The following is a 14697-nucleotide window of genomic DNA, read 5'->3' as shown; positions in this document are numbered from 1 at the left end:
TATCCAATAGAACTCCAAAGGGACTTATATTTTATTAACTTTATAATATTTCTGACATTTCTGAGATGCTACCTCCAATTCTTGTTGAAGAGAGCTAGAGAAGAAAGAGAAGGAGATACAGCAAAGGAAAGGAAGGGAAGGAGAGGAGAGGAGAGAAAAGGGAGAGGAGACAAAAGCGAAGAATAATTGAAAAGGGAAAAAGTTGAGTCCATGTTCTCAATTTATGATGATCATGAAGTTGTTTTTTTTTTTTTTTTAAGATTTTATTTATTTATTTGAGAGAGAGAGAGACAGCGAGAGAGGGAACACAACAAGCAGGGGGAGTGGGAGAGGGAGAAGCGGGCTTCCCACGGAGCAGGGAGCCAGATGCAGGGCTCAATCCCAGGACCCCGGGATCATGACCTGAGCTGAAGGCAGATGCCTAACGACTGAGCCACTCAGGTGCCCCGAAAGTTTATTTTTTATTAGGATAGAGACCTATCTACCACGTTTGGCTCCATGGTTCTTGGAGGTCCTCTACTCTAACTCATAGCCAATTATTAAACTCTGCTCTGACCATCTCAATCAAGCAGTGGGAGACAAGCTTTGGGAATTTTGATATTTGCTAAGTTCAATCATCAGTACTAACAAGGTCCATATTGTAATTATGTTCCTCAATTAAGTTTTAAATTTCTTAGTAAATAGAAAGAATTATATAATTGTCATTGCTATTTAAATGAGGTTCATTCTATAGTAATTATAATAATATCAGTGGTCTCATTATGAAAATAAAATGTCAGGGAAACTCGATTGTTATTTACTGGCTATTTCCTATAAAGATTGTTATAATTATAGCATGGTATGGTACAAAAAGTACTGGTCAGAAAATTCAGAGACTTGGGGTTTTGTCAGCCTGGACCTTTTTTTCCCCTCACCTCAGAAGCAGATGATAAAAATGATCTACTTTATTCAACCCCTAGATTTGTTGCAAAATGTATTATTTCATTTTTACACTAGGATAAAAAGTAGATAGTTTTAAAATGTACTCCAGAGTCACAATGCTCATTTCCATCTCAGATTTAAATGCCTTCAAAATTCTCTACAGTTTTCCTCAATGCTAATAAACAGAATTGTTTAGAAGAATAAAATACTGAAATTGCTATTGCAGAATCAAAACATGAAAATATTTTCTCACCACCCCTCATCTGTTCAACCTCACAGAAGTGCGTTCCAGTGGGAGTGTGAATAAATGCATGGACATGCTTAACTCCATTCTGAAAATTAGAAAAAAAAATTGTTTCCAGTAAAATTTCAGTATATGTCATAAAGCCAATTTCTTTAATTAAGCTGAGAGCACAAATAACTGAGGTAACCTTTTCAAAACGCTTCCAAGGGACTTCTTCCACATAGACTTGAGCTCGGATGACATGGTTAAAAGAAGAAAGAAAATGCTCACAGATGTTCATTGCAAAAGTTTCTATGCTTTTGATCTGTAAAAGGAAACAAAATGCTAGTGACCAGAAACAACTGCCTCATTTAAAAATAATTTTTAAATACCCATGGAGTTCTCTTTCCTGTTCAAATGTTTTTTAGAACCAGAGAAATATAGATTTTGAAAGACTCTGGAGAGGTGAATTGGTCCTTATCTCGATTTTTCACAAGGTCTCCTAAGTGTAGTTAATAGATCACCATTACCAGGTGAGACTATCCTGTTTTTAAAAGAAACCTGTTTTGCAGGAAGAAATGTGTCAGTGAATGAGCAAAATGGAACTTAACATTTAGATTCTCCTTACGGTGAGCTCAGTCATCAGCCACACCAACTACAGTACCACAGTATACTCCAAAACGCTCTGGTGTCTTTATGACATTGGCCAATGGGCCTCCCAGTCTCCCAAGGAAAAACATTAATGTAGGACCACTTCTGCTTTTTTGCTTTGCAAACAGGCCTTCTATGGACCATCCCCAGCTCTCCACCCCATAAAGCAGCTCCCTACTTTCATACAAATTATTCATAATAATCTTTAGACAATGGGCTATGGTCTTAGCACAGTCTACAGATGATTTATGTCTGTGCCTAAGGTGGACTATTTGTACAGGTTTCCCCAGGATAGTTCTGTTTTATGCCTCTTTAGCATCTTATTTCACTCTCAGAAGTGTCCTAGTTTAGAAAACAAAAATACTAACTCAAAAAGATGTATGCTCATTGCAGCATTATTTACAGTAGCTAAAATATAGAAACAATTTAAGTGTCCATCAGTGGATAAATGGATAAAGAAAATGTGGTGTGTATATACATATATATTTATTTATTTATATTTATGGTTTATATTTATTATTTATACCATATTTATATGGTATATATATGGTGTATATTTTATATATATATAATGGAATATTATTCAGCTATAAAAAATGAAATCTTTGTATTTGTGATAACATAGATCATAGATGAACCTTGATGGCATTATGCTAAGTGAAATAAGTCAGGAAAAAACAAATACCATATGTTCTCACTTATATGTGGAATCTAAACAAAACAAAAACAAACAGAAAAAAATCAAGCTCATAGATATAGATAACAGAATACTGTTTGCCAGGGGAGAGGGGGTGAGCAAAATGGGTGAAGAGAGTCAAAAAGTACAACCTTCCAGTTATAAAATACATAAGTCATGGGGATATAATGAACAGCACAGCAAATACAGTTAATAATACTGTATTGCCTATTTGAAAGTAGCTAAGAGAATAAATCTTAAAAGTTCTCATCTCAAGAAATAAACATTTATTTCACCATATATACAACTATCAAATCATTATGTGGTACACTTGAAACTAATATAAAGTTTTATGCCAATTATACCTCAATTTAAAAAAAAATCAAAAGAAAAAAGTGTCTTGGTTTGGATAAGAAATTATATGGTCATTCTATATATAATGAATAAATTCTAGCTGTTTTTAATATCCAGGTCCATTCCATCACTTTTCTGCGTCTCTCACACAGTGCGGGAAATACAAGCATCTGTGTTACCTGGCCCTCTTCTATAGCTCAGGAAGAAAGCCTATTTTCAATTTAATTTTTCAAGAGAGCAATGCCTTTGTCCATAGTCATGTTTGTTTTTTTTTTATTATGTTATGTTAGTCACCATGCAATACATCATTAGTTTTTGATGTAGTGCTCCGTGATTCATTGTTTGTGTCCATAGCCATGTTTATGCTTGCTGGGCCACTCTGATTAGCAAGAGAAAGGTTCAGCAGGGAGGAAGGCCTTGCAGAAATTATATTTCAATTAATCTGTTCGTTTCATGCATTCTGAGTGTGGATTCATGCAAAAGCATGAGAACAGAAGTTTTCCAGTCTACATGTCTTGTCTTTTTAGACTTCTTAGCAAATAGGAAAATTATCTTGCTGAGCGAAATAAGTCAATCAGAGAAAGACATGTATCATATGATCTCACTGATATGAGGAATTCTTAATCTCAGGAAACAAACTGAGTGTTGCTGGAGTGGTGGGGGGTGGGAGGGATGGGGTGGCTGAGTGATAGACAATGGGGAGGGTATGTGCTAGGGTGAGCACTGTGAATTGTGTAAGACTGATGAATCACAGACCTGTACCTCTGAAACAAATAATACGTTATATGTTAAAAAAAAAAAAAAAAGAAGAAGATAGTAGGAAGGGAAAAATGAAGGGGGGGAAATCAGAGGGGGAGACGAACCCTGAGAGACTATGGACTCCGAGAAACAAACTGAGGGTTCTCGAGGGGAGGGGGGTGGGAGGATGGGTTAGCCTGGTGATGGGTACTAAAGAGGGCACGTTCTGCATGGAGCACTGGGTGTTATACGCAAACAATGAATCATGGAACACTACATCAAAAACTAATGATGTAATGTATGGTGATTAACATAACATAATAAAATAAAAATAAATAAATAAATAAATAAATAAATAACATCTGCATGCCATGCAAAAAAAAAAAAAGAGAGAGAGAGAGAGAAATTATCTTGAGTTGCCCAGAAATCTGCTAGTGCTCCAACACAGCTTCACTCACACTTAAAGAAAGTGGAAGATGAAGTGTTAAAATAGCAGATTCTATCAGCTCCAAGACCCTTTTGAAGAGTACACTTACCACAATATACAGATACTAAGTGGTCATGGAGTTGGGAAAATTAGGGAGACATTAAAAGTTGGGCAAATATATTTCAAAATATATCTTATACTCAAGATTCTCTTCTGTAGTAACACCAGGAAGAGAAATGGTACTTTTTTCTATAAATGTACACCATTCTAAATTAGCTAGAGGAATCAAAGAAATGTATGACAAAAATGTATAAAATCCTATTCTGAAAATCTTCCCGGGACCTTGATTTGCCAATGATCCTAATTAAGAGAGAACATGTAAATTTGTCAGGTAGGATTCTCTTCCTAAAAGATGTGGTAAGTTGAGAACCAAAAAAGAGAAGTGAGGTTAAGAAGAAGAAAAAGAAAAAAGAGAAAAAAAAAGCTTTTCTGTAAGGCTGAGAATTTTAGAATAGAAATTTAAAAAATTAGTGGCTTAAATGTAAAAATAGGATTAAAAAATAAAGGGAACTTGCAGCAAGCAAATAATACCCTCAAGTTATAGTACAGTGAGTTCTGCAGCAAGAGAGGCAGCGTCTAAGGAGAGTGACACCTACCCCTTTAAACTTTGCCAAGACATGAACCGTGTTCTTGATGGTGTCTGTGGGGATGATGTCTGAATTATCTCCATGCACGTAATCTTTTTTGGAGCTCAGAGTAAGTTGCACTGAAGTTGCCACCTCTTTAATGTTGTGGTATTTTCCATCTCGCTGAATATGAAGAACTCTTACCATATCCTTCCCATAGCCAGTTCGGACGAACTCCACCTCATCATTCTACAACAAAAACACAGTCCTCTTATTGAAGAAACCTAAACGAAAGCAAAAAGTCAACTCCAAGCTCTTCAAGCCTTGATTTAATCACATAATTATAAAAGGTGAGAGTTAAGAGTATTCATGAAAGCAAGACTATATCCGACCTTTGAAGAAAAATGGGAACTTTAACGGAGAAAAGAGAATTATGAGAAACAGATGAAAATATATCCAGCTAGCCTGAAGACAGACAGGTAGAGGGCATTCTTGATCATAATAACTAATGATAACAATAACAGTATCTCCTGGACCGAACTATTTACTCTGTTTTATTTAATTCCTGCTAACTTAATCCTTGTAACAGCTCTATAAACTCGTATTATTCCCATTTTACAGAGGGAGAAACTGAGGTTCAAAGAGTTTAAGTGACCTGCCCTACTCCACATAGCTAGTGAAGGATAGAGCCAAGGATTCCTACTCAGATCTGTTGACTCCAGATTTTGTCCTCCGAACCACTATGTAGACTGCCCTTCTTCTATTAACATGTTTTGACTATGTTAACTGAAAATAATTATATCCTCTTTTTTATACTGAGTGATATTCCGGAGAAAATGCCGTGTGATCAATAAAAACAATTTGAAAATTGCTTCTTCTACTTGCTGCCAGGAAGAAGAGTAATTAGTGACAGGGTCCAGATTACCTTCAGGAGGGCAGAGCCAGGGCCATCTGGCTGCAGGAACAGCTATGCTTTTAGCGAAGAGACACTTAATAAAAGCCTGGTGACTGATTGATTAGTAGCCTTATCTGGAGCCGGAGCTCTCGCTAGCGAATGCATCCATCCCCACTGCTAGGATTCAGAAGAGTCGTCCCTGGGCTTTACTGGTGTTTGAGAGAAGAGACAGGAGGGAGCAGAGGGGCAGAAAACCCTATTTTAGTTAGCGTCAAAATTGAACATTAAAATGGTAACGAAAGCAAAGTGACAAAAATAAAAGTAAATCAGAAACAACATGCAGTGAGAGTCTGGGGAGGGTCACAAAGGAACCTCCCCTGCTAATGGCACACAGGCAATCTGCTGACGGCGGCCCCAAATTCTGCTTACGTAAAGCATCACCAGGTCCCCGGGGAGGAATCGTGAAGTATGAGAGGCGGGCTTAAATCTCAGGGACAGAGCCTGCTAGGACATGCTGCTGATTCAAGGGACGACTCTTGAAAAGGTCCCTCAAAAGCCTCTGACCCAGTTTTGGAGGGACTCATCTTCAAGAACAGGATCAATAAGACAACGCAAAGAGTGGACTTAAAGGATCTTAATAAGAATGATAATACGGACAAGGAAAGAGTCACCGCTTGTGGTTGCAGGGGCTTTGGAATCAGACCAGGTCCAAATTCCGTCTTGCCATTTATAGTTCTGTGGTTGCAACAAATAATTTGTTGGCTCTGAGCCCTCAGTTTCCCCGGCTGTACAAACGGAGATAACCACCCCTACTTGTAGGAGTTGCCGGTGAGTGTGAACATCCCGGCTCAGTTCCTAGTACCTCGCGGAGCCGTGAGGGCCACCCCAACTACAGTGGCCACGTCAGGCCCGGCTACGGGCACAGCAGCGGCAGGGATGGCAAGAGGGACTTTGAGTGAAGACACCAGTTTTTAGAGGAGAGAGCACTGCTGGCGGCAGTCGGAGGAAGACTCTGACGTGACTTTTGAGCCACAGGGATTCCACCAGGGGGAGGGAGGCACTTGGCTGGCCTGGGGCCCCTGGACGGCATGGATGAGGGGCCAGAACCAAAGGTCTCCAAGATCGTCCATCAGCTGCAAGACACAGCAGGACTCAACAAATGTGACCCCTCAGTCCTACGCCCTGCCGCTAAATACCCAAGCTACAGTAGCTCAGTCTGCGAAAGCAAGTGGTTCCTACATGATACATAGAAAGATTCAATGACGGCCACCCTTTAGGTCCCCAACCCCGTTCACCTCTCCAACTGCCTGTCTTGCCACAGCCTATTTCAAACTCTGCTTCAGCTCTCCTGAGCTCACTGGGCTTGCCCAGGCTCTGTATGCTTTCTCTGCCCGTAGGCCTTTGAATATGCTATTCCTTCTTCCTTGGGCACCTTTTCTCTTCCTTCTGCCCAACTACCAACCCCTTCACCTGCCAAACTTCTTCTAGTCACCCTTCAGGTCTCAGATGCCACTTCTTCAGGGCTGGAGTAGGTGCCTCTTCCATGTGCTCTGGAAAGAGTTACTGCCTTAGTAGAGCCTTTATCAAATTATGTTGCAATTGCCTCATCATGTGTCTGATTTGTTAAAAAATGGGCGACTATGGAAGCAGGAACCATTCTATCTTAGTCGTCATGGCAACCCCAGGGCTCAGCGCAGTGCCTAGTACATGAATAGGTGCTTAACAAATATGGCATGGCTGAATGAATGGTGCACCATCACCTCCACTTCTTGTGTGGGGACATGGAATAGTTAATGAAAATACCCCAAAGATTTCAATACAGAATCGCCACGTCAGCTCAAACCCTGAGCAGGAAGTTCCTCTTCCTGGGAAAGTGGGGAAGGCACCATCAGCTCTCTGATCGCCACAGCCCGGAGATCACAGGCACAGCCGACTGGAGAATAAAGGCCTGGGAAGGGCAGAACTGAGTGTAGAGAGAGTCAGGGACGCAGCACAAAGTGCTCACGTTGCTAACAAGACCGAGCACTCCACACAGCGCGGCCATCATGGAGCTCCCGCGTGCCGCGTGCAGGAGAGGTCAGCCTTCCTCAGCGAGCCCCCGACCAGGCCTTAGCACCAGAGCAAAGCTTGAGTAATCACATTTACTGGGTAATAAGTCAGAAGAAAAAGGACATAACCATCTGAGGACGGAGCAGCGTGGAACAACAGAGGTGTGGGATGCCCGAGAGTCTCTGGGCAGGACCTGACAGAACGGATAACGGGTCCAGACCAGAAATGAGGCTGTTCTCCTCAATAAGACTTCCCCCAGTTCTGCAGGCAGAGAAATCAAAAGTGGGTGCCAGAACCCTATGGTGTAGAAAGCACAGTGTGGTGCGGAGATCCGTGTCCAAGATAACTGCACAAGAAGATAGGAAGGTGGCTGTCGTGTGGAGGGTGGGCAGGTGGCTGAGAGGATGGGCTCTGGGCTCTGGAATCAGGCAGCATAGGGGGTGAACCTTTGTTCTGCCACCTATTAGCTCTGCATGTGGAGGCGAATTTCTCCATCTATAAAATGGGAATAATGGTAGTGCCCACCTCTCAGGACTGCTGTGAGGATTCTGTGGGAAAAACCACAAAGCACTCAGAAAAGGGCCTGGCAAATAGTGAGTGTTCAATAAATGTTAGCCATAATTATCATTGATAAATAATAACTACATGTCAAATTTTATATCAAAGTGTTCCAATTACTGTTAGAGATAAATACCCAGATTGCACGCCAATCCAGAAAGACTGCTGCTATGACAAGGCCTACTTCTGCCTTCATACTTTGGTTGTGTGGCTTCCTCAGGCTTGTGTGGCTTCAGGAAACAAAGTTACAAAAGGAAACTCAATTTCCTAGAGTAATACTCTGGATGAAACATCAGACCGAGTAAATTTTTACCTGGCTCTACACAAGGAAAATCCCCGTGTCTTAGACATGTCTTGAAAGATGAGAGGATAGAAATCATTACTTACCTGCAAGTAATGTTGGAGAGAACTCTCTGAGATTGTAAATTAATCTTATTTTTCATTTCTGTAATGAGATAGTGAGCATTCTCTTATTTGCAGACCATACTGAAAATGATGAAGGCTGTCACTACAGGTCTAGGGGTCCTTAGCCTGGAGTCTGTTAACCCTAGAAGGCCCAGTGGTGGGATTTGAGGTAGAAAATATTAAGAAAGATTAAAAAAAAAAACTTTTTTAAATTTAAAAATAACTCACATTTTCTCTTCAGTCTTAGAAGAGCTTCTGTAAGCCTCATCTCTTCCCTCCATAACAGAGACAAATACAAAAGGGCTAGCTATTTAGGACCCAACACAGGTATAAAAATCAACTCAGTTGCAGTGCGCCATGATGGAAGAACTGTTCATGGAGACAGGCCTCTCTCTGTCTTTGGAATGTTCTGGAGAAGTTCTTCCAATTCTATGCCCAGGTTTTTCCTTTGCCTGACTATTTTTTGGGGTATTCATGAACAAAAAGATTTCAGAGAAAGATGCTGAACTAATACGAGAAAAAGGAGTACTCATCTGAACAATCTTAATATCACTTTGGCAGATCTTAACAATACATAAGGATAAGAACAATAATGGTGAATCATAACCTTAGAAGCAGCTGGTATTTCTCTTCTTTTCTTTTCTTTTCTTTTCTTTTTTTTTTTTTTTTTGGCTGCCTAGGATCTACTAAATGTCAGATGGGAAAATATTGATATCTAGTAGAAAATGTCAGGTTGCTTTAGGCTGTAGAGTGGCTTATTTTTGCTATCAAGGAGGGCTATGCCTTGAGTTATGTTCAAAGTGTGACTCTAAAGGGATTTTTCAAGCAGATGCTTCAAAAACAGTCTAACAAGTCATATGCATAATTATGGTAGAAGGAAGGTGACCTGTTAGCTAACGAAGATTCTATTTACAGGTGCTCAGTGATTTTCAAACTTCTGCCTATTACTAAGGAAGAGAAAATTCAGTCACTAAATGTCAGGGGAGATGCTAATTTTCTTGCCAACCTCTCCATGGCGCCAGTAGCCTTAGGGCTGGGGACTGGAACAAGGCCCTCAGCAGCTTTCTAGCATTGGGGGCTGGAAACGCCACAACAAAGAATTGATGGAGACCTCCAAGAACTCGGTGGGAAGAAAATGTCACTGAAACGCATACACTGAAAGATACCTCTTTCCAAATGTGTAAGTCTTGAGAATAAAAATAACAGTAGTAACCATTTAGTGAGGGTTTCATCTGTGTCAGGAACTGGGCATGTATTATTCCCTCTGATCCTTTACCAGGACCCTGTGAAGTAGGTATTTTTAATCCAAGTTTGACCAAGGGAGATACTAGGGGTTCAGTGTCCCGCCAAGGTCACAAAATTACTTGGTGACAGAAGGCAGGAGGAGAACCCCGCCCATTTGCCCCTGAATAACAGGCTCTTTCCCACTACAGGCAGAATCCTGATCCCCCCTGGAAGGCCAGTCCACTCTTTAGGGAGAGAAAGGATATAGACGGAGGGAAACGGCCATGCAAACTTGAGTTTCTATACCATTTTTTAAATTCCATTCATTGGAATCTACATTATCTTATCTATTCCTCCCCAAACCCCTGCAATTTAAGAGGAAAAATCCCCATTTTAAAAGAAACTACATCAGGGATGTAAAGTGAGCTGCCCAAAGCTATAGGGCTACCAGGGAGACCCGGGCCGTGGACAGAGCCCTGCTGAGACTGAAAAGCCGTATTCTGCTTACACTGGACCAAGCAGAACTTATCAACACCCAGAGAGACCCCAGTTCAAGCCATCACTTTTTTCTAGAACTGAAGTCATTGGTTTAAATTGCAGGGGAATTCTCTGCTCTGATCGATTCTGTGTGTATGGCTAGGATGTTTAAATAGTGAAGTAAGGGGAGAATGAAAAGCTCATTGCCCTTGGGGGCAGGATGAAAATTCATCTTCAAGTCTTCAGTAACAGGCACTCCATTTGAGTCAAACATTGACTTTTATCTGGGCAAGGACGACTGTAAACATGAGTGATGTAGGTTTATTTGTGGTCATTAAACCCGTATCACCAAAAGACTGTTTTTAGTCCATCAGCAAAGATAAAGATATAACAGTGTCACAGAAGAACAGGAAACAAGGAGGGAAGGAACCAGCATTTAATAAGCATTCGTCATGGGCCAGAGGCTATGCACACAGCCCCTCACTGAATCCTGAGAGCACTCTCTGAAAGCACAGATCATGAGCCTCACCTTGAGGGAAGGAAGCTGACAGTGTTGAGGTTAAATAGTTTGGTCAAAACCACATGGCTGTTGTGGGGGCGCTTGGCTGGCTCAGTTGGTGGAGCACGCAACTCTTGATCTAGGGGTTGTGAGTTCGAGCCCCATGTTGGGTATGGAGATTACTTAAACATAAAATCTTAAAAAAAAAAAAAAAAAAGCCAAAAACCAAAGGCTTTTTTTTTTTTTTTTTTTAAGATTTTTTATTTATTTGACACAGAGAGAGGGGGGGAGAGAGGGGGAGAGCAAGTACAAGCAGGGGGAGGGGCAGAGGGAGAAGCAGGCTCCCCGCTGAGCAAGGAGCCCGATGCAGGACCCTGGGATCACAACCTGAGCCGAAGGCAGATGCTCAACCAACTGAGCCACCCAGGCGCCCCAAAAACCACAAGACTTTTGAGAGGCAGAGCCAGGCATGGAACCCAGGCCTGCCTGATTGTTTTCACTGTACCCAGCTGCCTTTTTGACATAACATTATAAGTTCTTTAAAATTGGATTTTGCCTGCATACTCATTTTTATTTATCTGTTTAGATTTAATTCATTATAAATTCCACATAACCCCAGAATAGAAACCTCTGAAATCGTTTTCATTCAATCCATTCATTCATCTATATTTCTTTAGCTCCTTCTAGGTGATAAGCACCAGGGTAAGTGCTAGAGATACAATAGCAAACCAGGCAGGCATTGTTCTGCCCTGATAGAGATTATACATTAGAAGTTTATACCCTTCACACTAGAACAAACCTTTTCAGTAAAAAATCAAAAAGTTCATATTTTAGGCTTTGCAGACCATATAGTCTCTGTTGCAACTACTCAGCTCTGCCATCACAGTGTAAATAGTTATACATAATACATAAATGAATGGATGTTGCTGTGTTCTAATAAAACTTTATTTACAAAAACAGACAGTGGGCCAGATTCGGCTTGAGGACCCCTGCTTTTGAGAAGAAGGCTCAGAAACATAGCCAAGTAATTAGAACACATTGTGATAATTACTCCCATTGAAAAAAATACAGTGAACCCTGGGATACCTAAGCCAGATTGAGGGAGATCAAGGATAGCTTCCAGGAGGGCCTGGCATCCACAAAGCTATGAATGATGAATAGGAATTGACAAAATAACATTTTCTGGCCTTCTTCCATTAATTCTACTTATGTTTTCCTTTAACAACATTTTTCATAAATAATTCTTTGTTTCACAAATACCTGTATCACGTCGCTTGTCTCATCAATTTTCATCAAAATAATTCCAGTCCCCCTCTTCCTCCCACAATAAGGATATCAACTTTTTCCTTCAGTCTGTCACATTCTAGATTTTACTCAAGACATCAACAGTCTTGTAAAAGTTTGAACATTAAGTTAAACCTAAACAGATAAATTTTCTGGCATGTAAATCATACCTCAAAAGCTATTGAAAATAAAAAAAATAAAGCCAGCAGCCTGACTTCCAGAAGTCCTCAAAGGATGACCAAATTTCAGTGAAGCCAGCATAAGCCAGGGTCTGGAGAAATCCAAGTTTATCTCAATCTCAAGAAATTTTCACAGATAAGGCTTCAAAGAATATGGACTCACAGTCGAAAATAAAAAAGCACACAGGGTAGCAAGGTATCATGAGAGAGAGTTGCAGAAACAACAAACAGCAAAGACTTCAGATATTGGAATTATCAAACACAAAATATAAAATAACATATTTAATATTTTTACAGAAATAAAAGAACTGAGCATATCTCCTTCTTGCGATAGAGTGTATCTTCTCTTGAGCAAAAAACAAGAGACCATAAAAAAGACCAAGTAAATCTGAAAATTTTGAAAAAAATTTTGAAAAAAAACCAATAGAACCTCTAGAAATGCATTACTAGGCGCATTAAGAAACAGATTAAACACAACTGAAGAAATATAATTAGTTATTTGGAAGAGATAGATTAAGTAACAGAATAATGTTGCCTAAGAGAGAATATGAGAACTGGAAGATAGATCCAAATAAAGAATCGGGATTAATACAGACACCCAGGAGACAGAGTACATGCAAGAGACATAAAATGCACTAGGATGATAGGACAGAGCGAAAGTGGAAGAGGCACAATTTCAAGGAGATCAGGACTGAGATCTTCCAGAATTACTGGATGAATGAATGCAAACTTTCAACTATGAACTAAGAAGCCCATGACCAAGTGAAGAACTCTACCTTGTTCACTATACTCGGCTAAATTATAATGAAGGGGTTTTCTACTGTTTTTAGAGGTAATTGTACTGTGAAGGATCTGTGGTATTTTTGTCATCTTCTACTACTTGGGCTTCAAAAGTGGATATTGTGAAAACCATTCTATCCAGTTTGCATTATCTCCATCCACCAAATTCAGTTTCCTTTCACATTACTTCACTGCTTTTAGCAAAAACCAGGACACACTGGAATCTAGTCTTTAGGGTAATGTTGACATCTCTGGAGCCCCTCAATGTCCAGGACAGGGTTTGATACCTAGTGATTGCATAAGAAAAGTCACAGACTGACAATCAGCATGATCAGGTCAGCAACAGCTGGAGATAAGAAAGCTTAACTGAAAGTTATATCTGAAAGAAAGTAACCTAACAGCATTTTTCCAGACCTTGAAACAAAAGTGGATTTAGCAAATAGCATCCTAATACAAATGTCCCCCGGCCCAACCTCAGGAAGGGCTCAGGTTGTAGTAAAAATAATCTTAGCTAACATTTGTGGATCATTTACTTTTGGTCAGGCCCTGTGCTAAGCATGTAATGAGGAGAAAACAGGAATTATTTTATATCCTATTCAACAAATGTTCCTTAGCCTACATAACTGAAAACAAGTTGCTTATATTCTCTAAATGCATCAGTGAATCTTAAGCCTAGGGTACTCAGCTATTACCTTTATACAAAAGCTATCATAAGATAAAATTAATTTTATTTTATTTTAACTTAGAAAAATAAACTTCATGCTATGAAATTTTTAAAACTTGATGAAAAGTTTACAGTTGCTGAAATCCTTTTTTTTTGAATGCAATAAAAACATATATAAAACAAAATGATACCCACAGAGAAATGATCAGAATTTTTTTTTTTTTTTTATTTACCAAGTTGATAGGTTGCAAACCTATCAGATACAGCACAGCCTTGGCTCAGGGCAGCAAGCCTCAAAGTTTAGGGTGTACTAGCATCACCACAAACCTTGTTAAAAAAAAAAAAATGCAGATTCCTAAACCGAAGTGGAAGAATTCTGAGTTAGCAGGTCTGCACTGAAGCCCAGAATTCTGCCCCTTTTGCAAGCACCACGGGAAGATGTGGGTGGATGGTCCAAACATCCTTCACAAAACTCTGTCTTTAGAGAAATAGAGCCCTAACCCCTCACTTTCCCATGAACCTTGAGTCCTGAAAAACTCCAACTCAACCAGATTTGCAAGATTCCAGTTTGGTCTGGGTCCCTAAGTGACTGATCTAGGTCCATATTCAGAGAGACAGATCAGAGCCATAATGATTTCCAGACAGAGGGTAAAGTGCTACTTTTTATGACAGCATCTTTAATAATTGAGTCAATTTAAGAAATTCTTTTCATATGCCTGTCTACTCCCTTCCCTCCTCCAAAAAGAGAATGGTCTCACCTTTTTATAGTCATTGTGGTAATGGGCCATTTTCTCTTGGCCTTCAACTTCAAATTCAGTTTCAAGAGTGAAAAAGAATAGTTTGGGCAAAACAGATGTTTTCTAACATTTTTTATCTGACCTGAAGGGTGAGCAGTCAATATGTTTACCTGATTGCATTAAAACCAATTGGACACCAAGGGTTCTTGGGAAATGAAAGGACCACGTTGAGTGGCTAAAACCAGAGGTGGAGACAATGTGTAAACATCTTTGGTAAAATACAATTAAATTTGTTCTGACTTTGAGGCAACCCTTTGAAGTACACTTTAG

General features: G+C 39.9%; 1 protein-coding gene across 1 annotated transcript in view; it reads right to left on the bottom strand.

Moving 5' to 3' along the window:
* The window catches only part of LOC116639754 (uricase), a 30802-nt gene extending 16300 nt beyond the window's left edge, over positions 1-14502 (bottom strand). The window contains exons 1-4 of the mRNA XM_032416332.1: positions 14389-14502; positions 4647-4865; positions 1353-1469; positions 1175-1253 (exon numbers count right to left, since the gene is read on the bottom strand). Of these exons, the coding sequence (XP_032272223.1) occupies positions 1175-1253; positions 1353-1469; positions 4647-4865; positions 14389-14418 (445 nt within the window). The 5' untranslated portion in view covers positions 14419-14502. The remainder of the gene's footprint in view (positions 1-1174; positions 1254-1352; positions 1470-4646; positions 4866-14388) is intronic.
* Positions 14503-14697: the final 195 nt, after the last annotated feature.

This window comes from Phoca vitulina, unplaced genomic scaffold (genome assembly GCF_004348235.1).
Source record: "Phoca vitulina isolate PV1807 unplaced genomic scaffold, GSC_HSeal_1.0 scaffold2, whole genome shotgun sequence".
NCBI lineage: Eukaryota > Metazoa > Chordata > Mammalia > Carnivora > Phocidae > Phoca > Phoca vitulina.
This window is presented reverse-complemented; position numbering and strand designations above follow the sequence as displayed.